The 24,558-nt window shown below is 50.5% G+C and overlaps 8 protein-coding genes across 8 annotated transcripts; 5 read left to right on the forward strand and 3 right to left on the reverse strand.

Annotated features, from left to right (window-relative positions):
- Positions 1–1,065: 1,065 nt before the first annotated feature.
- On the reverse strand, positions 1,066–2,613 carry ATEG_10193 (putative xylosidase/glycosyl hydrolase; the record flags this gene model as incomplete). Its single annotated transcript, XM_001209495.1, has 1 exon — positions 1,066–2,613. The coding sequence occupies one exon, from the start codon at positions 2,611–2,613 to the stop codon at positions 1,066–1,068; it is 1,548 nt and encodes a 515-aa protein (XP_001209495.1).
- Positions 2,614–4,637: 2,024 nt separating this feature from the next.
- ATEG_10194 (lytic polysaccharide monooxygenase auxiliary activity family 9 protein) lies at positions 4,638–5,659 on the forward strand (the record flags this gene model as incomplete). Its single annotated transcript, XM_001209496.1, has 3 exons — positions 4,638–4,968; positions 5,025–5,268; positions 5,338–5,659. The coding sequence occupies 3 exons, from the start codon at positions 4,638–4,640 to the stop codon at positions 5,657–5,659; spliced, it is 897 nt and encodes a 298-aa protein (XP_001209496.1).
- Positions 5,660–6,371: 712 nt separating this feature from the next.
- Positions 6,372–7,660, reverse strand: ATEG_10195 (FAD-dependent oxidoreductase; the record flags this gene model as incomplete). Its single annotated transcript, XM_001209497.1, has 2 exons — positions 6,372–7,556; positions 7,613–7,660. The coding sequence occupies 2 exons, from the start codon at positions 7,658–7,660 to the stop codon at positions 6,372–6,374; spliced, it is 1,233 nt and encodes a 410-aa protein (XP_001209497.1).
- A 1,337-nt stretch (positions 7,661–8,997) lies between these two features.
- On the forward strand, positions 8,998–10,940 carry ATEG_10196 (uncharacterized protein; the record flags this gene model as incomplete). The annotated part of the gene is made up of 4 exons (XM_001209498.1): positions 8,998–9,004; positions 9,092–9,172; positions 9,234–9,379; positions 9,447–10,940. The coding sequence occupies 4 exons, from the start codon at positions 8,998–9,000 to the stop codon at positions 10,938–10,940; spliced, it is 1,728 nt and encodes a 575-aa protein (XP_001209498.1).
- A 2,665-nt stretch (positions 10,941–13,605) lies between these two features.
- Positions 13,606–14,624, reverse strand: ATEG_10197 (RTA1 domain-containing protein; the record flags this gene model as incomplete). Its single annotated transcript, XM_001209499.1, has 3 exons — positions 13,606–14,096; positions 14,150–14,398; positions 14,450–14,624. The coding sequence occupies 3 exons, from the start codon at positions 14,622–14,624 to the stop codon at positions 13,606–13,608; spliced, it is 915 nt and encodes a 304-aa protein (XP_001209499.1).
- A 2,420-nt stretch (positions 14,625–17,044) lies between these two features.
- Positions 17,045–18,003, forward strand: ATEG_10198 (phosphotransferase family protein; the record flags this gene model as incomplete). The annotated part of the gene is made up of 2 exons (XM_001209500.1): positions 17,045–17,257; positions 17,311–18,003. 2 exons carry the CDS (start codon positions 17,045–17,047, stop codon positions 18,001–18,003), a joined length of 906 nt encoding a protein of 301 aa, XP_001209500.1.
- Positions 18,004–21,744: 3,741 nt separating this feature from the next.
- Positions 21,745–22,858, forward strand: ATEG_10199 (type I glyceraldehyde-3-phosphate dehydrogenase; the record flags this gene model as incomplete). The annotated part of the gene is made up of 3 exons (XM_001209501.1): positions 21,745–21,870; positions 21,933–22,614; positions 22,662–22,858. 3 exons carry the CDS (start codon positions 21,745–21,747, stop codon positions 22,856–22,858), a joined length of 1,005 nt encoding a protein of 334 aa, XP_001209501.1.
- Positions 22,859–23,176: 318 nt separating this feature from the next.
- On the forward strand, positions 23,177–24,457 carry ATEG_10200 (uncharacterized protein; the record flags this gene model as incomplete). The annotated part of the gene is made up of 3 exons (XM_001209502.1): positions 23,177–23,294; positions 23,356–23,511; positions 23,568–24,457. 3 exons carry the CDS (start codon positions 23,177–23,179, stop codon positions 24,455–24,457), a joined length of 1,164 nt encoding a protein of 387 aa, XP_001209502.1.
- Positions 24,458–24,558: the final 101 nt, after the last annotated feature.

The raw sequence follows: 24,558 nt of genomic DNA on the forward strand, positions 1-24,558 counted from the left end.
AAGCAGCAGCAGACCGGGTATGGGTTCATTCTTTGCGAACAAATATGCAATAACAGAGGTCAAGTAGTCAACTCTCCTCTGACCAGGCTGAGAAACAATCAAATCCGTTCCCAGTCCCCGAATAGGATTCAACGGGCAGTCAGTAACTAGCAGCCCTATTCAGGCCAGGAAGTTGAGATCAGCCCTGCAAGTATCTCAGGCGCATCACTTGTCTTGAACTTCCATGCGGTGTTCGACCGCTAGGCCACCAAAAGCGTGAACACACTAAGGAGCCCTTCGTTCTGAGATCAAGTTCAAGTTGAGCTCGTGTTCGGGTTTAGCATCATCTTGGCGTGGCTAACGTGCTCGACTTCTTCTCCATGGACGTCTTCGGGGTCATCTATTCGTGGTCTGCGTGCGGATCTGCATTGCGGCTACAAAAATGTGCACGAGAAAACAATGTAGACGGGATGCAGCTGATTCAAGAGCTCGAACAGCTACATGATCCTCCCTGAGCAGAAGCCTGGGCAACTTCGCGACCCCGGAGAGGGAGGCCGAGCAGTCCACACCCACGCAGAGGGTCGACCCCGACCAAGAGCAAGAAGGGCGGAAATTTCGTCTGCACAGGCTGCTCCACAACCCGCTCCGGACCCCGCGATGACGCTCAGGCCCCTTTAATGCTAGGGCCTGTAAGGATCAACTAACGATATAGTTCTTCCAAAGCTCCCTACAGTAATGTATCTTGTCAAAAGTAGTAATTATGGAATTCTTCCCAGGGTATTATCTTGATTATGTAGTTAGGACAACGTAACTAACGTGATTTGCATTGTAGAAAACCTCGGGTCACTCAAGGGCTATCAGGTAGTAGGTTATGAGCAGGTAATAGTTGAATATCCTGACCCACTGACTTCAGTTGGCGGCGAGAGATTTAATTGGACCTCTGACCCTGCAGAACAATAAATATCTCAATACTGACTTGGTGATTGAGAATCAAGATATGAAGCGCCCATAGCAAGGACTGTGTCCCATACCTCGCACGATAGAAAACATGCCATTCCCTTTGCCTTACGTACTTATTTCCCCATTTCAAGCTAAATTCATGTTGAACTGGCTCACTTTGACCGAGCCCCCAAGTGAGGTAGTTGCATAATTGAAGATTGCATACCGATAACCCATGAAGAACTGCCACGCGTTGTTGAGCACTAGAGCATTTCCCAAGGACTTAAAGGTCGATCCGTCTGTGCTGTATGAAAACGTGCCCTGCTTGCCGCTTCCTGGATGAATATCTGCTGTCGCACGAAGCCAAATCTTACCCCCCGTCACTGTCAGCCCGGCCACTTCATACCCTGTATTTGCCGTGGTCCAGTCGGAATTCATCGTCAGACCGGTAATCATACACACGCGGAACGTCCCTCCGTCATTCTTGATGCCGATCCATGCGGACTGGTCGCGGAGAAGCGCAAGACCCGCCCTGTCTCCAGGCTTCATTTGGGAGTAATCCATCACGATAGTTGCAGTGGATTTAGGGCCGAGGATGCGATGGGTGAGCGTGTTGCGAGCCGAGTACAAATCCCACGTTTGCGTAGCCGTCTGGAGCTGCAGTCCGTTGTTGACGGTGAATTTGGATTTGTCGGGGTTATGATTCCACTCCCACTGCGGGCCCAAAGAGGTTCCGCTGAAGTTGTCCTGGACGCTCGCCGGTTCCAAGACCCGCTTTGGTAGGGGATAATCGTAGCTGGAGCCCCAGCCGCCGTTCACGGTGGTGATCACTGGGAATCCGTCCGATCCCCAAGTAATAGGGGCAAGGACCGGCACCCGGCCTCCAGGGTAGGCGTCGACAAACGCCATATAGTACCATGCGCCGTTCTGGGTTTGGACCATACCTCCTTGGTGTGGCACACCGCCACCGCTGATGGGAGTGGGCATGTTTAGCAGCAGTTGTTTCGCCGTGTACGGACCCCACGGGCTGCTGGCCTGCAGCACATACTGGCCGTTGGCAGGGTGCGTGACAAAGATATAATACTTGCCGTTGATCTTGTAGAAGCGAGACCCCTCGATAGTCCCGATGGACGATGGGGAGGTGAACACGACCTGGGACCTCACCTCGCTCAGCCCGTCGGCCGAGAGCTGGGCGACGCTGATCTCGGTGTTTCCGTATGCAACGTACATGGTGTCCGTGTCCGGGTCAACGAGAAGGCCTGCGTCGTAGTAGCATTTCGGAATGGACGATCGCTTAGTCCACGGCCCGGCGGCAGCGGGCGCCGTGTAGATGTAGGTGGTGCCGAACTCGATGCAACCACCCCAGTAGAAGGTTTTGGTGCTCGGGCGATAATTCAAAAATGACGCCCAAATGCCCTTGACATACGCCCGCTGGCCGTTCGTCAGGTCATATTTGGACGACCAGTCAAGGACGGGGACGGAATGTCCGATGAACTGCCAGTTCACCAGATCATACGACTGGAGCACCGGTGCCCCGGGCGAATAGTGCATCGTCGACGCGGAGAGATAGAAGACATTGTCGACTCGGAAGATGTCCACGTCCGCCAGGTCTTCCCAGATCACAGGGTTGGTGAACTGCTCGGCCGCAACCATGAGGGCAAAGGCCAGAGACAGGAGTCTTGCAAAACACTTCATTGCAGAGTGTGAGAACCAGACTATATATTAATGTGGGCAATGTTGACGTCTGTTTCACTGATTACTTTATTGCAAGGCGCCTTATATAGTCCTTTCTGGACGGACCGTGGGCACCGCATTGAATCTGGGGTGAACATGCGCTCCTTGCCCACTCGTTCATGGTAAATTCCGGCGGGGTATAATATCAGGAATTCCTGGGGAAGGGTCCTCGAAGGGTCCTCGGTGTGTCCAAAAATGGAAGGCAAATAGCCTGAAGGCTCGTATTTCTACTCCAGATTGATGGAAAATCTAACTTAAAAAGAGGTAACATCGAACCTGCATGGGTGTCTCCAGAAAGAAGCCAAACTTGCCGATGCTTTGAATGCAGCAGACTACCCTAGCAGACGGCTGAATCCCCATTTAGCATAGCCAAAAAGTAGTTACCCCGGTTAATTTAGCAGTGCGGGGGTGGGCTCGCAAGCGTATAATACTACCGGCAGTTGCACCAGACATGATAGCCGGTATTTGGCAGGTCAGGACAAGGATTTATGCATCTCTGAGACAGCTGTGTGCGCCGGGTGGGGAACGAGGTTGAGATAGATTGGGCGTAGGCCAGGAATCGTGGTTTCGTACGCTTATGATCCAGCATCTTGCAGGCATCAGGGCGCGCGAATAAACCTCCGTGATATACATCTCGGGTCCAAGATTAGCGTATACCATCCCAAGCAGCTGGAGCTGGGCTAAGCTAGCGTAGTAGCTCTGTAGATAGCGTGACTGTTCCAATCTCATCGATGTAAGCCCCGTGCCATGCCTGAACAGCGCAGGAGATCTTGTTGGTCACAGTGTTTATCTGGGACCCAGGCATGGCGGTCCGGTGATCACTGTAGAAGTGTTCGGTGCCCGTCCCAATATACCGGACCGTCTCACGCATATCTGAATACCAATGGAACATGGTCCTCACACAATACATCATACCAGGGGAAATAAATGACTTGTCTTTCATTCATCCCACACGGAAGATTTCCGGACTCTGGCGGTTGTACTTCTTCAAGAGCAATGAACCCCCCTGACTCAAGGTGGCAGTATCGGCCGAGTGTCCGCTGCATTCCAACAGGTGCTCACTGACTCGTATAAACTTTGCTTAAACACGTCAGGAGGAATTGACAGGCTCCCACTTCATCAAAGCCAGGCGGCTAAGGAGAGGAGAGAGACACCTTGTATAATTCTTTCCATAGGCAGGCCGGCGATAACGACGATTCCGCCCGAGTGGCATTTCCGGGATACCCAAAAGTGAATAACCATTCTGGTAGAGGCTACTCCGTGAATCCTGCGACAGAAAAATCCTCCAGACTCCGGAGCTTGGCGGGTGGGATGAGACGCGGTCAATTCCCGAGGACTGAAAGGACTCCGTAGTGGGCCCTTTTTGTAGTCGGTATATTGGACTCCAGACTTGGCGTTCATGCTTGTGGTCTCCGCGCCCCATTTCCGGCGTTTAGTGCAGTTTGATATCGGCGCCCTGACTCATGATGAAACATCTAGGGCTTAGCTTTATCAGGTAGCTGGTCTGGGCTCTGGATGAGCTGTGTAGCTGATAGTCCCCAGAACCACCCTTGCTGATATGGAGAAAATCGATGCAGAGGTCTCTTCGCTTTTTCGGCTAGAGATCCTATGTAACTACTGCATGTAACTACTGCCTGAGAGCGTCTCCAGCAGCCATCACGAAGCCCTGGGCATGGATGATACGATAAAGAGAAGCTCGATACCGCCGTTTGGATCTGTCCCGATTCAGGGTCTTGAAACAGCGGTCTGAGACAACCCGGACGTGCGCTAGGTTAGAAGTATAAGGCTCAGTGGGACCACCAACTACCCGACAAACAAGGCTTTGATAGCTCAGGAAGATAAGCATCCTTCGCACAGGTATAAATATCCCATCATCCTGTGGTCTACAGTTGGTTTCTGGACAACACATCGCTCTTTATTATCTTCGTTATTTAGCTGGTCTAGAACATCTTTCTTTCTCTTTCGTCGTCACTCTTTATATCACGATGAAGTACCTTCCCACTCTTTTCGCGGCTACAGCGGCGCTGGCCCCCTCTGCATCTGCGCACTACATCTTCAGCAAGCTCGTTCTGAATGGTGAAGTCTCCGAGGACTGGCAGTACATTCGCGAGACTACCCGCAGCGAATGCTACATGCCCACCAAGTTCACCAACACCTTTGACAACCTGACCCCCAACGACAGCGACTTCCGCTGCAACCTGGGCTCTTTCAGCAACGCCGCCAAAACCGAGGTTGCGGAAGTCGCTGCCGGTGATACCATTGGCATGAAACTTTTCTACGATACCTCCATTGCGCACCCTGGTCCTGGCCAAGTTTGTATGGGCACCCGTTCGCCTTTTTCGCGTCCCATCTGCTAACGAAGTTTTGCCCAGTCATGTCCAAGGCGCCGTCCGGCAACGTCCAGGAGTACGAGGGCGATGGCGAATGGTTCAAGATCTGGGAGAAGACCCTCTGCAACGAGAACGGCGACCTCACCAAGGATGCCTGGTGCACTTACGGCATGTCGCAGTTCGAGTTCCAGATCCCCGAGAACACCCCCGCGGGCGAGTACCTTGTTCGTGCTGAGCACGTTGGCCTCCATGGCGCGCAGGCCAACGAAGCCGAGTTCTTCTACAGGTGAGCTGAATAGCTGAATCAATCCTTTGTGCCGGGGAGAAGGAAAGCTGACTGAGTTGTACTGTACAGCTGCGCTCAAATCAAGGTCACCGGCAGCGGCAACGGTTCTCCCAGCCAGACATACAAAATCCCCGGTCTCTACAACGACAACATGAAGCTCTTCAACGGTCTCAACCTCTGGGTCGACTCTGCGGATGCTATCGAGACTGATATCCTGGACACGCCTGTCGGAGATGACGTTTGGAACGGTAGCGGTAGCAGCAGCAGCAGCAGCTCGTCCGGCTCTGCGAGCTCCGCCGCCGCCGCCGCTTCCAGCACTCCCAGCTATTCCGGCTATTCCAGCTACGGCCAGCAGTACTCCCAGCAGTACTCCCAATGCGGTGCCAACTAGACACGGTCCACTGCGTCTGCGTTAGGTAGCCCTGTACTGCCAACGTTGGGTTTTCTGGAGTTGGTAATGTGTGGGCTGGTACTCCAGAATATCGGTTTTGCGATAAAACGTGTACTTGGGGTTGTTAGGTTTGGTGCTGGTTCCTCGCTTCTACTGTGTGTTCAAGTCAAGATTTGAGTACTCCCAAAACACACATGAAGAATGAAGGAGCATTGTATAATTGTTCGTGTGATCTACTGATATACACGCCTGTCTTTGTCAATAATAGTTCTGCATATTTGATTGTCTGCTTAGTGCTCCTACAGGCACTGTGCAAGATCTAGTTTATTAAATTCACAACTTACTTGTTGGGAAATGTGCCTGGCAGTTAAACCATTGGGCCCAATGAGATTTAGGCTTACGTCTGATGAGCCCGTCTTCTTAGTGGCATCAACACAAGACCTACAGCTCACTATGTTGCAGTCGTCTCTCTTATCGAGTCACTCTTACGCTGTCTCTGACAACCATTTAGATGGTAGTAATTAGTAAAGCATTAGAATACAACACGCAGAAAATTTTGTATATATAAAACGGATTGCTAAACATAGATATAAAAGAGAAAGGAATAGGAATCACTCAGGAGATTCCTCACACTTGTATATAACGCAGGGGCAGTGACTGTCTCAGAGCTTTCCGCTAATAGGGGACCGTGACGATGAACTAGCCTTGACTGCTAATTTATGGTATCTTCATCCATATCCGGTGAAGCCAACCATTTAAGATCCTCCAGGATCTTCGGCTGCTGTTTGCTCTGCGGCCCACGCTTTTCCAAAGCCAGTCTCTCAGCTTTTGGCAACCTCTTCACGTTTGTTTCTTCAGCCATCTTGATGATCATGTCGATACGATCCTGGCGACGTTTGTGCCAGAGTCGTAGAGCTTCGTTCGCATTTGCTTTGCCCGATAACGACTTCAATAAACCAGCAAGTGTGGAGGCGTCCTCCAATGCTTGGTTGACCCCTTGGCCTGACGAAGGAGGCAGTGCGTGAGCAGCGTCCCCGATGATGATAACTCGGCCGGCGGAGGAAGCCCAGCTGGACAACTTTGGCATGCGATGGAAAGGCCAGAGCAGAAGCCCCTCTTTTCTCGTTGACAACAAGTCCATGATAGATCTCCCGGCGGGGCCCCATTGTTCGTAGTCTTTACAAAACATATTGTAAAGTTTGTCCGGCTCATGCGCCAACGCTTCCCAACCAGCACGGTCAAGAGCTGGGAATGGAAACTGCCGGCCAACCATTAAATCAGAGCCATCATGATCCTCAGGAATCATGAACAGAGCTCCAGGTTCATCTTGGATCGTGCATGCTTTATCGGCTTCTTTGGCTAGCCAAGAGACCTCATCCGTAGGCAAATGGCCATAGATGCAGACGAGGCCCACGTATTCGGGTAGAGCTGGAGTAAGATATTTGCGCACCGTGGAGTGGATGCCATCGGCTCCTACTAAGACGGAGGCGTGCTCGACTCGGCCACTGATGAGAAACGCTATGCCATCCGCCGATTCATCAACGACCTTTTCGAATTTCGCGCCATATTCGACAGGAATTTTCAATTCCTTCAGAACTGCTGCGAATTCTTGTTTCAGGATCTGGCGGTAAATTCGATGGCCCTTGTACTCAGAAATTTCTTTTGTGGCGATATTGATGCGGTTCAGAGTGTTGCCGTCTGGATCCTTGAATGTATGAGTTTCCGTTTGGTAACTCAGAGGTGCAATGCGTTGCAAGACGCCGAGAGAATCAAGCACACGGCTCCCATTGGGTCCCAAAGTCACCCCGCTGTTGAACGTTTCTGAATTTTCACTCCTCCTCTCGTAGATCCGACACGGGATGGATCTTTGACTGAGGGCGATAGCTAAAGCCATCCCCTGCTGCTCGTCAGACTCTCGACATAGTAAGGGGAAGCAAAAAGATAAAGACTTACACCAAGGCCCGCGCCAATGATAGCAACATCCTCGATCACGTTTGCCATCTTGATATCTCAATGCTGCTTCTGTTGTGTTCTGAGCTGCACCAAGGTCCAAGGCCGGGGGCATTTATGTATTTCATCCACAGGCCTTTGGATGGCTGTATGCCGTATATCGGGCTCGGGCTCGGCACTTGAAGAAGCTGAGATACCAAAAAAGGCCGTTAACATGTTAACACGCTGATTCTCGCAGCATCGCCGGGGGATGCGGGCGAAAGAAGTGCCGTGTGTGCCCATGATCGTCGGCGTAGAGGTACTACGGACACATTTAGCAGCGCCTTCTGCGGTTCGGAGAATGCTGTACTTCTCCAGAAGGAGCCCTGTTTTGCCAAAAGTAGCAATCCTTACGGCCGTAAGGACTCCAGTCATTCTCCATCGCTCTCGCCTCTCTTTTTGCCGACATGCAGATCCTCCCAAGACAGGACAACTAAAAACTGCCCACTCTTCTAAGCGGAGTTCGACTACCGTACGTTTCGAAGTTCACTAGCTATGCATGACAGACACCACAGTTCTGTGAGCTACTGCTGGCTCACCTAAGTCCAGGTTGCAACGATCAGCGAAACGCCGATGGTCCTAGCATTCTAACACACGCAGTGTATACGAATGGGAAGCGAAACGGACTTTGAGGTGAGTAATATTTGAACTAAGTGTGCCACATGTGCAACTATTGTCCTACGTACAGGTATACTCCGGAAGTGGTGCCGAAAGGAAGTACCTGTACATAGGGCTTAATCTAGTCTCATATAGTGGGTACCTACGGCCGAGAAACCTTCCGTTCCAAGTAAAGATGCGCGAGTGACCATGGATCTAAACAAGGGCTTGCAGCTCGGCGGGACCCAAATGGCAGATACTCCCTTTCCAGATATAATACTAGAAAGAAAAATAAATACTAAAAAATTGCTAAAAATCATAATTTTAGGTAGAGGAATATTTAGATAGTAAATAACCCTCTATTTTTCAAGGGAATAATTACAAAATTTCTTTTTAATTTTTTGAAAGGTATGATTTGGCGATCGGGACCTAAATAATTAAAGAAGTCTAACGCGATGGCAGAATGGGTCCCGCCAAGCTGCAAGCCGATCTAAACAAAAGGGCCTATGGAGTACAGCGAGGATGCTTCCTATCCCAGTCCTGCTCCAAGAGATCTTTAAAACGGCTGGGCGCCCCTTTGTTTGGTAACTCCTGAGCTCTCCCGTAGTCGAAAGGATAGCATCTGCCCTTCGATCTCTCAAAATCAATTTACACCCTCAATTTTAGCCCCATGGCTTCGGATATAGATACAGACTATCTCATAGTTGGCGCAGGACCAGCTGGGTTGTCGTTGGGTTGCTTTCTCGGTCAAAATGGTGAGTGAGTGAGGCTGGGTTAGGCTGCAATTTCGCAGCGTGATGTACCTATGATCAATCCAACAGGGAAGTCTGATTAGGACATCTCCAGGCCTGAAAGGACTCATCATTGCAAAAGCTCCTGCCACAGCAAATACTCCCCGAGCTCACGGATTCAACCCGTTTGCGTTTGGTAAGCTCACCAATCTATTTGAACCTCTCGCAGCGAAGCTCTAGCTAACATAGGAACGCAGAATGTCTTCGTGATATCGGCCTTGGGGATGCGGCACTTGACCGGGCGACACGCGGCCCGGCGTACCAATCTATGCGTTGGTGCCGCAGTATGGGGGGTCAGGAATATGCGAGGCTGCTGGGATTTGGCGATAATCCCGCGAGTATGGTATGATTATCCACGTGGACACATCTGCTATCGTCGAGAGTTCTATACTGACTGATTTCATGTATAGGCCGCCACCGCAACCATCTCTCCATGCGAGTATGTTGACCTGCCACAATCGCACCTTGAACCAATCCTGCTTCAGCACGCATCGCAACACAACTTCCCAGTGCGTTTCTCATCGGAGTTGGTCAACATCGAACGCTGCGCGGGTGGCACTGTCAACGATCCGTCAACCATCATCTGCACTATTCTCGATCACATAAGCCAAAAGACTTACACTATTCGCACTCGATACTTGTTTGGTGCAGATGGAGCCCGCAGCCATGTCGTCCGTGCGCTCGACTTTAAGTTCATCCACAAGCCTAGCTGGGGAAATGCATGTAATGTCTTCTTCCGCGCAGACCTCGGACATTTTTTACACGAGGGACGCCTTGCAGCACTTCATTGGATCATACAACCCGAACGTACCATATTCCCAGGCGTTGTCGCTCATTTTCGCGCAGTCCGGCCTTCAAAGGAATGGGTCATGGTTTGCTTTGGGCCCGACGGAAAGAATCCCCTCGAAGGATTGACAACCGAAAGCTCAGAGATTACTGAGCTCGTGCGTGCACTTATCGGCGATGACACTGTGAAGATCGATATCCTGGCCGTGGATCCTTGGGCCGTACGTGAAAGCGTTGCCGAGGAATACCGCCACAGTGGAAGTAATGTCTTTCTTTTGGGAGATGCCGCACACCGACATCCGCCTTCCTTTGGTCTGGGGCTAAACACGGCCATCCAGGATTCGTATAACCTAGCCTGGAAAGTTGCATATGTCTCCAGACGGTTAGCTGGTCCTAGCCTACTAGGTACATACAGCGAGGAGCGTCAACCCGTTGGTGCTACCCTTGTCCGTGAGGCAAACATTGGCATACGGGCACAGGCAAAGATGTGGGAGGCTCTCGGCATGTATGAACCCAGTCGTGAAGAACGCCTCAACCAGCTTGCTCGGCTGACCGAGGCGACGGTCGAAGGAACCGCTTGTCGGGCTAAAATCCGCGATGCGCTGGATGAAATCGAGCTGGAATTGCTGAGATTGGGTGTCGCCTACAATCAATGGTACACATCAAAGGCCATCGAGCTCACGGACGAGCCTGGAAAGAGACCACCCTTGGAGGGGAACCCCATCACCACGCCCCAAATCAGCACGTTTCCAGGTACTCGACTGCCCCACGCGCGACTGGATCTCTCGACACGGCGGAAAGTCATCTCAACGCATGATCTGGCAGGGAAGGCTGCGTTCTGTCTTTTTATTGGCATTGGTGGTGAAGCATGGAGGGGAGCGGCTAGAACAATTTCAGAGTCTACGGGAATCCCCATCAACGTGTATGGGATCGGCTATGGCCTTGACTATGCTGACATCTATGGCGAGTGGTATAGGAAGCGTGGCGTTGAGGAGACGGGCTGTGTGCTGGTACGGCCTGACCGGTTTGTAGCATGGAGATCGCAAACGATGGTGTCAGACTGCCACGCTCAGCTTATGAAGGTTCTTGAGCGGGTTTTGTTCCGATATGAGCTGTGAATGAGCCGTGGACGCGGATATGTCGCTTGGTATGAAGTATGCAAATATGTTCGTCATTCAGCATTAAGCCCGCTGTGTCTTCCAACTGTTTCGACGTTCGGGAAGACTGGTGGTGGTTTGAGGTGAAGATGTGAGAGGAGTCGACCGCCAGGCGAGACACGCAAGAGGTACCCGAGCGGGATGTATCTAAAGAACTCTTTTGATAGCATAGCAAGATAGAATCACGTAGACTTTGCATGAGTCCACACAAGGTCAAGCACTACACTCACAAGAGGATTATAAAATGACTGTTTGAAGTCTGGGCCCCTGGTTGGTGGAGAGTGATATGATTGGCTCAATTATCTAGATGCATCTGATGGCCCTGACTTACAAGCCGCAGTCGTGCAGAACTCACTTTATGACAGAAGCAAGTCATCCCAAATGAATGATGCGAAAAGAGGATCCCAATCGGAGAGGCTCTCATCCCCCTCCAGGGCATTCGAATCCTGGCTGGAGGACCATCTGTTTGAGTCCCAGGCCTTTGAGCGAAGCGCATCCAGCCTTGGCCAATCTGGAGCGTCGGCCGAGAAAGTCGAGAAACATGATTCTGCCAGACCACGAAGCCCTTCAGACTCGGACGTATTGGGGTACTGTATAAGATCTTGAAGCACAATAGCACAGGCATGACGGACATTGAAGTGATCGAGAACCCATCGGTAGGGTTTAAAATCCGGGTCCGTGATGCCACTTAAAAACAGCTTGATATATTCCCGGCATGCGTGTAACGTCTTTTCTCTGGATGTTTGTGGCCATTGTAGACAGCGTAGATAAGGCTGATGAAGGATGTATATCACTTTCCAACAGCACATTCTTTGGCACGCGGAAATGAATCTTTCGAGTGCCGTAGTCTGGAGTTGATGTGAAGCGGCCATCTCGTCAGCGCATATGCTGCGAGCTTCCTCATCTAAAAGTTGAATCTTCTGACGCGTTGGCTGGTTAATGCCATATATATCATGTAAGACCTTTGAGAGAACAAGGTTTACCCGGTTTCTTGTGATCAGCAACTTGCACTCGAGCTGGCCTCTATCCACAAGCATCGCGACATCATAGCTTGCCGGATGAACCAAAGGCGGAACTGCGTGAGCCGTTGAGTAAGACGTATCTAACCCATAGACTGACCACCAAAGAAGACGTCTTATTTCGCTTTCGGGAGAGCTTAAGTGAAAGGAACATGGATCCCGATGCAGGCCAAGGGACTGAGCCGCACGTAGGAGGATGCAGACTGGACCTGGATCAGGTGCAAGTTTATGCTCGGTGATGCTAGGAGCAGCAAGAAGAAAGGCCGCACGGATAGTGTTTAAGTTGGGGCGCCGAGGATAGTCCGAGGAATGCAGCAATTGATCGGCTAGCTTACCCCATGAAGGAGAAGATATAAGGCTCTGTGGCTTTACAGTTCCCAAGGCCGCCGCAGAACGACTTGCTGCGTAGCAAATTGCCATGATTAAGGCTAAAGAGCCTGGGGGCGCAGCACCATGCACTCGTAAATTTTGAAGAGAGGTTGTCACCTCCGCAATATCGACGACAGGGTACCAAAAGTGGCAGTACTGTGAATACCACGAGATAAGCTGATCGACCTCTGCTTGCTGCAAGAAGCCGTTGATCTTCTCGGTGGCAATATCTGATGGCTGCTGCAATTGACCCAGAAAGCTTTGCTGCCAGGACTGTGCGTCGTCCTCAACTGCCGCTACCCAGGATGCGCTGGAGTAATAACGCGTTTGAGCACTGTCAGTCTTTGCTAGGTGGCCTTGTTGTTGAATTGGCACGGCTTCACTGAGATTTTCGCCCGATTCGAGCTCCGTCGTAGGGGTAGGTCTTCCTGGCGAGTCACAGGCTTTCGCCTTCTCAGCTTCGGATCCAGATATATAGAGGCAATGACGATGATGCGCTGCGCATTTTCGGCACTGTGGCTTTGACCGATCGCACCTGATCTTCCTGGAACGGCATTGTTGACATGACTGCACACCGCGGGCTCTTGAAAGCCTTGGGCGATCTAGATTGAGGCGAAGAACTCGTCCTGCATCTGAATCTTGGGGACTTGGAAAGACCATGGCTAAATATGAACGAAAAGCGTTAATGAGCAGAGAATACTTTTTTAATATGATGGAAGAGGGATGGTATCGCGATATAAACGAGAAGCCAGCTCTGGAGGTCAATTTTCCTATCGTCAGTCCAGGTTGGTGATGAGCACCTCGGACCACCGGCGCTGATGTTCCCTTGATCACATGACTCACAGACCATCAATACAATATCTGACAGGTTCTGCAGGAGTCCAAGGATGATTTAGGTTCTTCCCGTCGTGGCATAAGCAACAAAAGACTCACTAGCGCCTGGTTGTATCTTGGATCCGGGCCATCCGGCCCGTCGACGTCTGGTATAAGTGTTACATTTGACACAGGTATGGCATAATCTGCCTACTGTGCTAGCACTGAATAGCCTGATATGTAAATCTTCACTCAAATATAACCCATCCCTGACTAGATGTAACGGAGATTGTATCATAGTGTGAGGCTATCTATATCGTGGCAGTAAAAACAAACGGGAAGGAAAAGCACAAAGGTCAGCGGACCTTCAAGGACAAGTAGTGCATTGGGCTATGAAAACCAGTTCGAATCCCCCCATCAGTTCGTTAAGCAGATGACCGGAACGGGACGGGCGACCCCGGCGCCAGGGACCTTTCGTATGGTTTGGTAGCATATGCGTCTGGCGCGTGAGTCAATTCATAATCAGACGGACGGCTTAGAAGTCGCCCGATCTCCTGTGGATGCACAATATTAAAGACGACCATCGTGATAAACATTAGTAGAGCATCGAAAACGTATAAAAAGACCTCGTGGTGCAAGAGGTATCCGTTGTTTCCTTGAAGGTATTCAGCCAGTCGGAAAATGGAGCGAACCAGGATCAAGAAGCTCGCCAGATAAAGAACATGCAGATGTTTGGTCCAAGGGATGTCCGGAGTACAGGAGCGTGGGATTGGGTACTTCTTAATCTTCCAGTAGAAGTGGCTTGCTGTGACGATGAAGAACCCGAAGAAGAAGATTTGAACAAAGAGGCCGATGACAATGATATGCTCGCCGGTCTTCATGCTATCTAGATTCCCACTGCTCTGGATGCCACCACCTAGATTAGATTAGCTTGCTGTCCCATGCCCCGAATGGATATGAGATTCTTACCAGCTCCTTGCAGTAAGAATGAGAGCACATCGCCCGTTACAAAAATCTTCGTCAACCATTTCTTTCTCAATAAGGCATGTGATTCCGCTTGTAACATCAGGATAATGCGACCAAGGAGCATGTATACCGAGGCCGCTAAGAGGGCTGGAGCCAGCAAAAGAAAAAGTGTCTGCACGAGATATGGTCCAAGAGTCCAATTAGGGCTTTGTTGGCTGGACATGGCTCGTCCGATATATCCGATAATTTCAACTAAGCAGATTAGCATTGTTTCCGGCCCAAGGACCTAGGAGGTGCACCAACATATGCCGCCAATGACAAAAGGAACAAAAAACCACGTCCGGGACTTGAACATTTGAAAAATATGATACCCAGTTGTGCCGATGAAAAGGAGAGTGAAGACCGCGGCGGCACCCATGCTGGGATCATAGCGATAGAAGGCAAAACCGGCCCCATCAGATCCACTCGAATCCGACATTTTCGTATGAGGGGAATGAACGTCACTAATAGCGAATTCTTGAAAACCACAATAGCGAGAGACAAGAAAAAGGTCACTTCGAAGAAAAAGGAGCGGAAGGTTTCTGGAAGGACTAATAGAGAAAGATGCTTGCCACTGTACTGGAAATATTGGACCCTCCTTTGGCTATTTATATGGCAGCAAAGCTTCTAATGATGAACTAGGATGGAGATCGGTGGAGTCCACACATGTAGAGCATAGAGGCTACCGAGAAACTGGGACTTTTATGGATAGTGGTTTCAGGCTAGCTATACGAGATTGATACTAAGATCCATCTTCAGCGTATTGCACCAGGAACGCTCATAGCACATTGGACTATGCTCATCTGTACTTGTCTGCTCTATCACTCAGAGGATCCAAGTATAGACTTAAAGGCACTAGCTATGGCCACAATCTAGTAGCCCGAGGAGAAGATTACAAGATGAAATTGAATAGACTACCACTGGGCCGGACAAGGTCTAGGTAGTCTAGCTGAGGGTATATTGTATATTCTGTCTATTGGAAGCCGGAAGTGGAACTTTTAATTCCGTCTGGCATTGCCCCGGGACAGCCGCAGTAACAGCTCTTTACATGGAGTCCATCCCATTAGACTTCTATCAAGGCATGGTGGAAGGCAGGATGTTGACGGCGATAGGAAGCCTTTTCGCTCCATAAAATTGACTTACATAGGTACCACCGCATTACTGTCTCCCGGTTAGCGTCGTACAGGATGTCCAGGATTGGCTGTCGCATGGGCGCCATAGAGAGAACTATCTTAAAAAGTCCGACCTCAAATCGATAGGCAAGTTCGTTTTCGTATAAACGCCCCATGCCTCCGGCCGTATTCGTATAGCCGCGACTGACCCACTTGACCATAAAGAGTTGCTCTATACGTATACGAGTGGGCCCAGAAGGGGAGAAAACGATGGGAGTATAGGTTTGGGGCTTTTATAGTATGTGTTGGAGCAGGAGAAGGGATTGATAAATTTTCACCCTGGTTTAATAATAGTACAAATAGATTTGGATGAGATCCTGGTCCAAATCTGCGCGCGCTTCAGTCGAGGAATTCTTTCCCATAATATCAGAGTGCAACGACCCGGAACGTTACGGAAAGTAATGCATCTTCCAATGCAATATCAGACTCATGCAGAGGAAATTCTGACCGTCTAACGTGATAAACAGCGGTTACATGCCCTGAAAAAAAGGTCTAAGTATCAGCTTCCTCTCACCAAACCTCTCAAGGAAGTCTTCACCTTTCGACTACACCCTCTATTATACGATATAATTAAGTGTTCCATCACACAAACAGATCACTTCAATCATGTCTTGCATAGTAAGAGCATCCCCACAGCTTGCATTTGTATGACACTAACGCCATAAAAGAAAGACGAAGAGGCATCGCAGAGCTGGCGATCCCTTGAACACTCACCATCGCTTAAAGACATCTCCCATCTTGCTTCCAATGGAGAGTACCGCAGTTTTAGCTCAAGTGGTGAGGTAGTAGATTATAAGCAACTGAGCCCGGAGGAAATTACAAGTATGCTGGAATTCTTCGGAAAATATATTGACTCGGAGTCTTTCGAAGGAGAAATTCCATGGTGTGGATGGCAGAAACGTGACTGATTTGGAGCAACTGCTCCATCCAGGACCAGGACTGCGTCCTGTGAGATTCAATAAGTAAAGATCACGCAGTGTTTGTTGCTTCTATCTGTCTGTCTCGCCGTTGTTTCTATGCCCATTTACCTGCAGTAGCAGTAGTAGTTTTGGCTGAAGACGAACCTCTCTGCTAGTACATGATTTACAAGCAATAAAGGTTGTGTTGCTAATCTGATCCTTCGCTGCAATGTAGTAGAAACTTGGGGCTAAACCAATTATGTGCTGCTATATGCCGGACCACAGTCAATCCTGCCGAAGACAGGGATCCCAAGGCACTCTTTAGTTTTCTTTCATCCCTTGGTGGGCCCGCGGGTAATTCCCAGCCCAGCCTTTAATAATTCTGGCCTAACATATATAAGTTTCATTGTCCCCCGATTAGATTCTATTATCATAAGGCACTCTCTTACCGCTACTTACAGACCTGCGCAGCCGGGATGCGTGACGACTCATCAGAGGAAAAAGAACATTTCGCTGGGTACCGATGGTTCTACTTCTCTTCTCTAAGCGATGGGCCTCTGAAATCACGAGCCCAAAGATTTCTGGAATCAATTAACTGGACTTCACTTATTCAGTGTGCCTCTGCGAAGAGGAATGGGCTGGACTGCCAAGTACTACCCGATGTTGGTCTGGGATACAATCATTTAGTTCGAGTTATCGAATTTGCGGACGACACGCGATGGGTAGCAAGACTCAGGATGCCACCTCTGACAAGGAATGATGACGAAGCAGCAGACGCATGGAAAATAATGGAGAGCGAATACAACACGATCAACCTGATCCAGAAAGAGAGCAAAATTCCTGTTCCACATGTCCGCCTATTTGAGGCCAACCCAAGCTCCAGCGTTGGGGCACAGTTTATGCTCATGGACTGCCTCAAAGGAAATGTTGGCATGGACTTGAGAATGAAGATTCCCACTGAACACAAATTGGACGTCTACGCCAATATGGCTGAAATTCAGGTACGTAACTACTGCCACACATAGACACTCTGTTCTAATCTTTCTTCGTCTAGGTTGATCTGTTGAACATCCGGTTGCCGAAAATCGGGAAAGTCGTCGGGGTAAACAAGGATGGGACATACCGACAAGGACCGCTACCAACCCTTGGTGGTCCGTTCGACACTGCGGCGGACTATTTCAGAGCCTGGGCTGCTAAAGTGGAATTTGGTCTCTCGAAAAGTCGACTTCGAGACGCCGCCGGCCAAGACACCGACGAAGTATCACGTTCTCTGTCTGCTTTTAGAGAATGGGTAAACGATAACGCGGAGTGCCTGTCAGTCAATAATACAGGACCGTTTCCACTGTGTCATGGTGATTTTGGTCATAACAATATCGTATTTGATGATGGATACCGCTTGCTTGGTGTCATCGATTGGGAAACAGCATTTACGGCGCCATACGAGATATTCTGTGAATTCCCCTTGTCTATCTCGGTGATCCCACCTGCCATGGATGTTCCATGGAAATATGACGAGGCGGGTTGTCCAACAGACCCAGAGGATAGGCAAAGATTTGCCGACAGGGCAAGTTACATCGCTATTGTACGTCAAAAGGAACAGGAACGTGGATTAACTGAGGGATATACGCTGTCAGCCGCCCTTGAGGATGCTCAACGGCAGTATCTGGCTTCCGCGATGAGATTGTATGAAGATAAAATACCGGGGTGGTATTCTAAGGTGGCGGAAGAGTTCACCAAAGGTGGGTAAGGTAGCTCAAGGCATCGTTCAAGTGACGTTTCTCCTCTCTCCCCTTTCTTCTGGTTCAAGAGGTCCAGGCGGATGGATGCCGAGGTGTCCGAATAAGCTTAAAATTCAGACAAATTCATGTAAATATAAAAACAAGGGTCGTAAAATGACGCAAGAATGATGTTGATTCTCTTATCTCTGGTTCATCGCGGAGTGCCAGCAGAACGGCCGTATATTACCATCCGATGATGCCTGTCTTTTCGATATTTCTGTTGCTCTCAACATCATCGTCTTCTGGAGTTCATCACACACAACATGCAAACTTCCAGTTCTATCCCCGACGAATAATTGAAGGACGACTGGGAAGACACTTATATTTCTCCCAGGCCCACGTGTGACGGCCGTTGTTGCTGCTGTATATGCGGCTACCAGTTTTGTCACGATGTTTCTGTGGCGGACTACCGGCCCATACCTTATGAAGATCCTGATTTTCTGCGTCATAGCAATAGGGCAAAGGTCTCCCGTGACAAAGGAATTGAGATATCACAAGTGCTCCACTGTGTGTTCAAGGACTGGTGGTTAAGGCAGCGCATGAGTAAGCCGCATCTTGCGCTAATATTAACTATGGATCTTTTAGGCTGATATAAATATGTTCAGTTCTTTACCACCTTAAAACCACGACATACCGGATATCCTGCTCTTTTAGTAGAGAAGGCTACCAGGCCTCAATTGATCGGACTCCCTTACAGAAGGGGAAGAAGAGGACTCACATTTATGCCACAATTCTTAAGCCTTCAGACAATCAACAAGATGATATATGTAAGTGGGTCGGGTATGCTGTTCACGATCGTTGTTGGGAGCTACTCTTGCACCATGAGTTGGGCACCCTCGTGGAGAGAGACCTATCTACCATTGTAGAAGCCCTTCGACGAAGGCACCTGAGGATTGGTAGCCAGTGCAAGGCCTGGAGGCCAGAAATGGACAGAGAAGGTAAGATGCTTTCCCAAGCCAGTAATCTTCTTACATCTCTTTTTGTGTACCTACTTAGCTTCATGTGGAGAGAGTAGTGATCACATGCACGATAGTGACTAGGCCAGTTATTTTGGTTCTATGATCATTACTGTTTACTGCCTGCAACGAATTATTGTTTATTTTCTATTTTTTTTGTATATTTTAGCATGCTACTGACAACGGATACCTTGAAACTAGATCCTACTCGCACCAAGTGTGTCTCGGATGCAGTGTCTCTCGCACTGGAGCGAGGAAAAGGGAGAACCCCAAAGGACGAACCGATGCAGACAAACTGCAAGCTCCCGATGGAGTTACTTTACATGATATTCGATTTACTTCCTTCTCAGACTGTAGCTAATGCTGAGGAGGCATTGGGGGTTCATTCCTCTAATCACTTCTGGTCCTCTAGGATCCCTCCTGACATTTTCTTCGAGGTACAAGACATTACAGAGAAGCAGGTTGATTGGAAGACGCTGTGCCTAAGGTTAGAGCAATGTCTTGAAAGCTCAGAGGCATTGCGTGTGCGGCGGTATCTATTAAATTGCTTTGATAGGATACTGACTGTTGCGAAGACAATTAAGGAGGACTGCTGATCAACCGAGTGATGTGTATGAAGAGAATTTTATTGAAGTAAACAGTGCGCTTCGAAGGCCACCTGCAGAGAACAACTGGCGTCTTGTCCATCACAGGCAGGCAGCACACGCTTGTCCTAGATGTGCAACGTTTTGATAGGAGGGCGAAGCGACGCAGTATCGGAACGAAGTATCGTCTTATTACACAATTCGCAGCTCAGAGCGCCTCGAAAGAACCAGGGCCGATACCTCCAGGGTGTCGTCCATCTCTCGCGCAAGGCATGTCATCTGTAAAATCACCGGTAAGGCGATGAATCCCTCTCGGGCGGTCATGTTCCCGCGTCGCGCGAGCACGGCCAGGCGCTGGGGGGCACGACGCCGCCCATTCCCATGACTACAGCAGCAGCATGGTAGCCAAACGCAACAGTACGCGTGATCGGCTCGTCAAACGTATCGCACTCCCAGAAGTGGGAGAAAGTGACGGAAGGTAGCGACGTAAGGAGGAGTGAAGGTGAGGTTTAGAAGTGGCATAACCGTGAGTTTGGAAGTGAAATCAGAAGTCGAAAGTGAGGCCAGAAGTAGCCACCGCTACACTGGGTTCATTCTTCCAATCCTGATCAACGTATTCTGAATCACCCGAGCATTCTCGTCAACATGAAGAGGCCATCCCCTGTTATCACAGTCTTTTCTCCAGTGGTCCTGTCGTATCAATATATTTTCAACGTTTCGCCGATACCAATGATACCCCGAATATAATGACATCTCCCGATGTTTCTTGCCGCTGCAGTTGTGAGGTACCCCTGGAGTTGGTTTTCCGCGCCTGTCCACCCCGATGGCCAGGTCTCGTACCTGGGACTCTTGGTTTGTGTTACGAGAAACGGACGCTGTCTGTAGACATTGGCGTTGTCTCTCCTCCATTTGATACTGATTATGTCGGACCTGCCGTATCCTCGGCCGGAGGATACGGCAGACTCCGAGGCATGAGAGACAGTTCGAACGGGGAAGCAGTGTTGCAGGATTGTCATCCTGTCAGCCAAAATGACCATAACACTACCGAAAAGTGCTTCAGCAACTAGTGGTATGTAAGGTAATCGTTGTTGGCATTTTCACAAACTCCGCGATCCCGAGGTCTGTAATTCCTCGCTTGCGCTTAAAGAATGTCACAGCCGCCGACGGCTACGTCGTTCATTGCGTCTTTGACACATCCACATTCCCGAAACGTTGCTGGCACTTCTATCTTGATTCATGTTCTGTAATTACCCGCGAAAGGCGGGAAGCTTGCTGTACTGTTGAACGAAGAAACATTAGCAATTCTGACCCAGATATTTGTGATACTAATGAGCTTACAGGTTGAGCGGGCATGGTCCAATGGCGTCATTTACTGGGCCAGCCAGGCGAGAGAGGAGACGAGGCAGCTTCGAATATCAGAGAGAGGAGAAGCGGAGAGGAAGATTGGAAGAGAGTGAGGGAGGAGAGGAAGAGAGAAGGATAAATAGAAGGCCTATTTACTAGAAAAAGAAGGAAGGACCTGTAGTGAAGGCCTACGCATGAGTGAATAAAAGCAGGAACAGACGACAACGGCCCTATCTCTTTCTCTCTCCTGCCTGCACCTGAATTAGGCGCCGCCATGGCCTAAAGTGGTGGCAATATCGTGTGTTAGGGTGAGTCGTGAGGTGATCAAGCTCCGGCCCATATGCTCCACAAGGCCTCCCACCAGCTGATCCCACTTGAATTGGATGTCTCTGTACATGTTCTGCCGCTTCACCGGCTAGATAGCTGACGTCACCCTTCATCCTTAGCTGCATGTCTATACAAGTACATTGAAAGTATTCGGCATAGTGAATTACGGATCTTTGAGCCGGTGTCCCGATCCGGCTAGTGCTGGCTACCGGATAAGAAACAGTCTACTAGGTACACAGTCATCTTACAGGTCAACATCTACTGTAGCTATCTACGGAGTACAGCGGCAACGTATCCCTGGAAGTATCCTTGTAAGCTCTGAGGCAATAATAGTCTGACGGTGGTATGATCTGAGGCCGCGACCGAACTGCTAGGAAGGGTTTAAATAGTGCTCTCGCTACATAGTCTTCCCGTGTTGCTTACAGCCTCATCATTCTTTATCAATTCAACCAGGACCAAGGCTACGCACACATATTACAGTTCAAGATAAATAGAGCAAATGCCCGCTAAAGTTGGTATTAACGGCTTTGGCCGTATCGGTCGGATCGTGTTCCGCAACTCCTTCTCTCATGCAGACACTGAAGTGGTCGCGGTGAACGACCCGTTCATCGAGGTCCACTATGCGGTACGTTCCTTAAATTGTCTTATCTCCAGGCACAGGACGACTGACATGAGTCGGGTGCCTAGGCATACATGCTCAAGTATGATTCTACCCACGGCCGCTTCGCCCATGACGTCCAGGTCGACGGTGGCTCCCTTGTTGTCGACGGCAAGAAGGTCAAGTTCTACGCGGAGAAGGACCCGTCCAATATCCCTTGGAAGGACGCTGGCGCAGAGTACATTGTCGAGTCAACGGGCGTGTTCACCACAGTGGAAAAGGCCAGTGCTCATCTGAAAGGCGGCGCGAAGAAGGTCATCATCTCTGCCCCTTCGGCCGACGCACCCATGTACGTCATGGGAGTGAACGAAAAGACCTACGCCGGTGCCGATGTGGTGTCGAACGCCTCCTGCACCACCAACTGCATGGCGCCTCTGACCAAGGTCCTGCATGAGAAGTTTGGCATCGTCGAAGGCCTGATGACCGCGGTCCATGCGTATACGGCTACGCAGAAGCTGGTTGATGCCCCCTCCAAGAAGGACTGGCGCGGCGGCCGGGCTGCGGCGGAGAACCTCATCCCGAGCAGCACCGGCGCGGCCAAGGCCGTGGGAAAGGTGATCCCGGAGCTCCAGGGAAAGGTGACCGGGATGTCGGTCCGGGTGCCCACTTCCAATGTGTCCATGATCGACTTGACCTGTCGTCTGGAGAAAGGAGCGTCGTATCAGGAGATCATCGCTGCGGTCAAGGAGGCTGCACAGGGACCGCTGAAGGGTAAGCCGGTGGGATTGTTGCCTATGAGCACAACTAACTATAAATAGGTATTCTCGATTACACCGAGGACGATATTGTCTCGAGTGACATGAAAGGGAACCCCGCTTCATCGATTGTCGACATCAAAGCCGGTATCTCTCTGAACCCGAACTTCGTTAAGCTCGTGAGCTGGTACGACAACGAATGGGGATACAGCCGTCGGGTGCTAGACCTTATTGCCTACATTGCCGGTGTTGGGAAGTAGAGTAAGGATAAGTAGAGAGACGGGAGTTAATTTAAACATACTTTTCTGTCAAAAAGGCTGCCGACCCACGTGGCACGCTACCAATCTCCATTGGCCTCTTCGAAGTATGCAGTATACCTACCTATTTATCTACCGAGACACGAGGCGGCGTCCCAACATTCCATTAGCCGTACGAGATAACTAAAAAAGGGGAAAGATGCACAAGCGCAAGATAAGCTTCTGTCATCTCCAGCCCGCAGTCTTATACATATAAATCCTGACTGGCGGCCAAGAAATTGAAGATGCATCATGCAGTAGTCCAGCCTTCCCGTTACCAACATGCCGGACGTGATGCTTGTTAGCCTAGCTCTGAGCTTGGCCTGGGGTGCATCGGCAGCCCAGAACTCCATCGCTGCCCCAACCGGTGCCGACACCCTCACTGTCGCCCTCCTTGGTGGTAGGTACCTTGCCACGACCATCACCCATCGCGGTAAGCTCTAACACAATTATTATTGAAGACTATGGCTGGACCGGTTGGCAGCCCCTACCCTTGGACTTCTGTAACAACGCCCTGCCGAACCTGGTCGCCGCCGGCGTGGACATCTCCCGTGAAATCCAGAACGACTGCGACCCCGGCGACCGTCAGGCCATCTCCAATGCAACGATTGAAGAGGGTAAGCCACAGCCACGGGCCTGACCCCAACTTCGTGCGCTGACCCTCCTACCCCAGGCCACACCGCCGGGTATATCGAGAAAGTCTGCCTCGAGAAGAACTGCTCTGCCTTCATATCCGTCGGCGACAACTTCTACGACAGCGGCGTCGACTTCACCTCGGAAGGCATTCGGCGGTTCTACCAAGGCTGGGCGCAGATGTACGTCGGCGCCGCCTTCGACGGCAAGCCGTGGTACCAGGCGCTCGGCAACCACGACGTCGTGACCGGCCACGCCGGCGTCGACTTCGAGACGCGCATTGCGCCCCTCCTCGACGACCGCTGGTACTTTGGCCACGACCACCAGCCCTACTATACCTACGACCTGACCGGCTCGAACTGGACCGCGACCTTTGTCGTGGTCGACTCCGACTGCTTCGTCAACAAGTACCAGGACCCCTCCTCCGTCTACAACACCGCCTACGTGATCGCCTGCCACAAGGATACCCAGACCCAGGTCGACTTCCTGCGCCGGTCCTTCGCCCACTCCACCGCCACCTGGAAGATCCTCCAGATCCACCACGGCTACGTCTCCTCGTCGACCAACTACACCGAGCTCGCGCCGCTGATCGATATCGCGCGCGCGCACAATGCCGTCGTCGTCAACGGCCATGATCACTGCATGGCCCACTACCACTACCAAGGCATGGATTTTGTGCTTACCGGCGCCGCCGGCTACGCCGAGCCCGGCGACTGCAACTATGGCGTGCCCTTGGGGCCCTATGCCAAGTGGCTCGGCGCCGATGCTGATCAAGCGGCTAACGGGTTCGTCACGCTTGATATCAGCTACAACTCGCTGGGTTTTGAGTACTACGCTCGGGATATGTATATGAAAGGGGCGGACTACTACCCTGTCAGCAATGACACGCGGCCCTCGTACAGTTTCTCTGTGACCAAGCACGCAGTCTAGGATTGTACAGATGGTAGAGGCCTTTTCGTGTGCACTTAGTCGACGTAGCCCTATTCGTTCTATATCATTCTTTTGTCAAATACTTTGCACCTCGTCTTGCG

Source organism: Aspergillus terreus, genomic scaffold, assembly GCF_000149615.1.
Source record: "Aspergillus terreus NIH2624 scaffold_16 genomic scaffold, whole genome shotgun sequence".
NCBI lineage: Eukaryota > Fungi > Ascomycota > Eurotiomycetes > Eurotiales > Aspergillaceae > Aspergillus > Aspergillus terreus.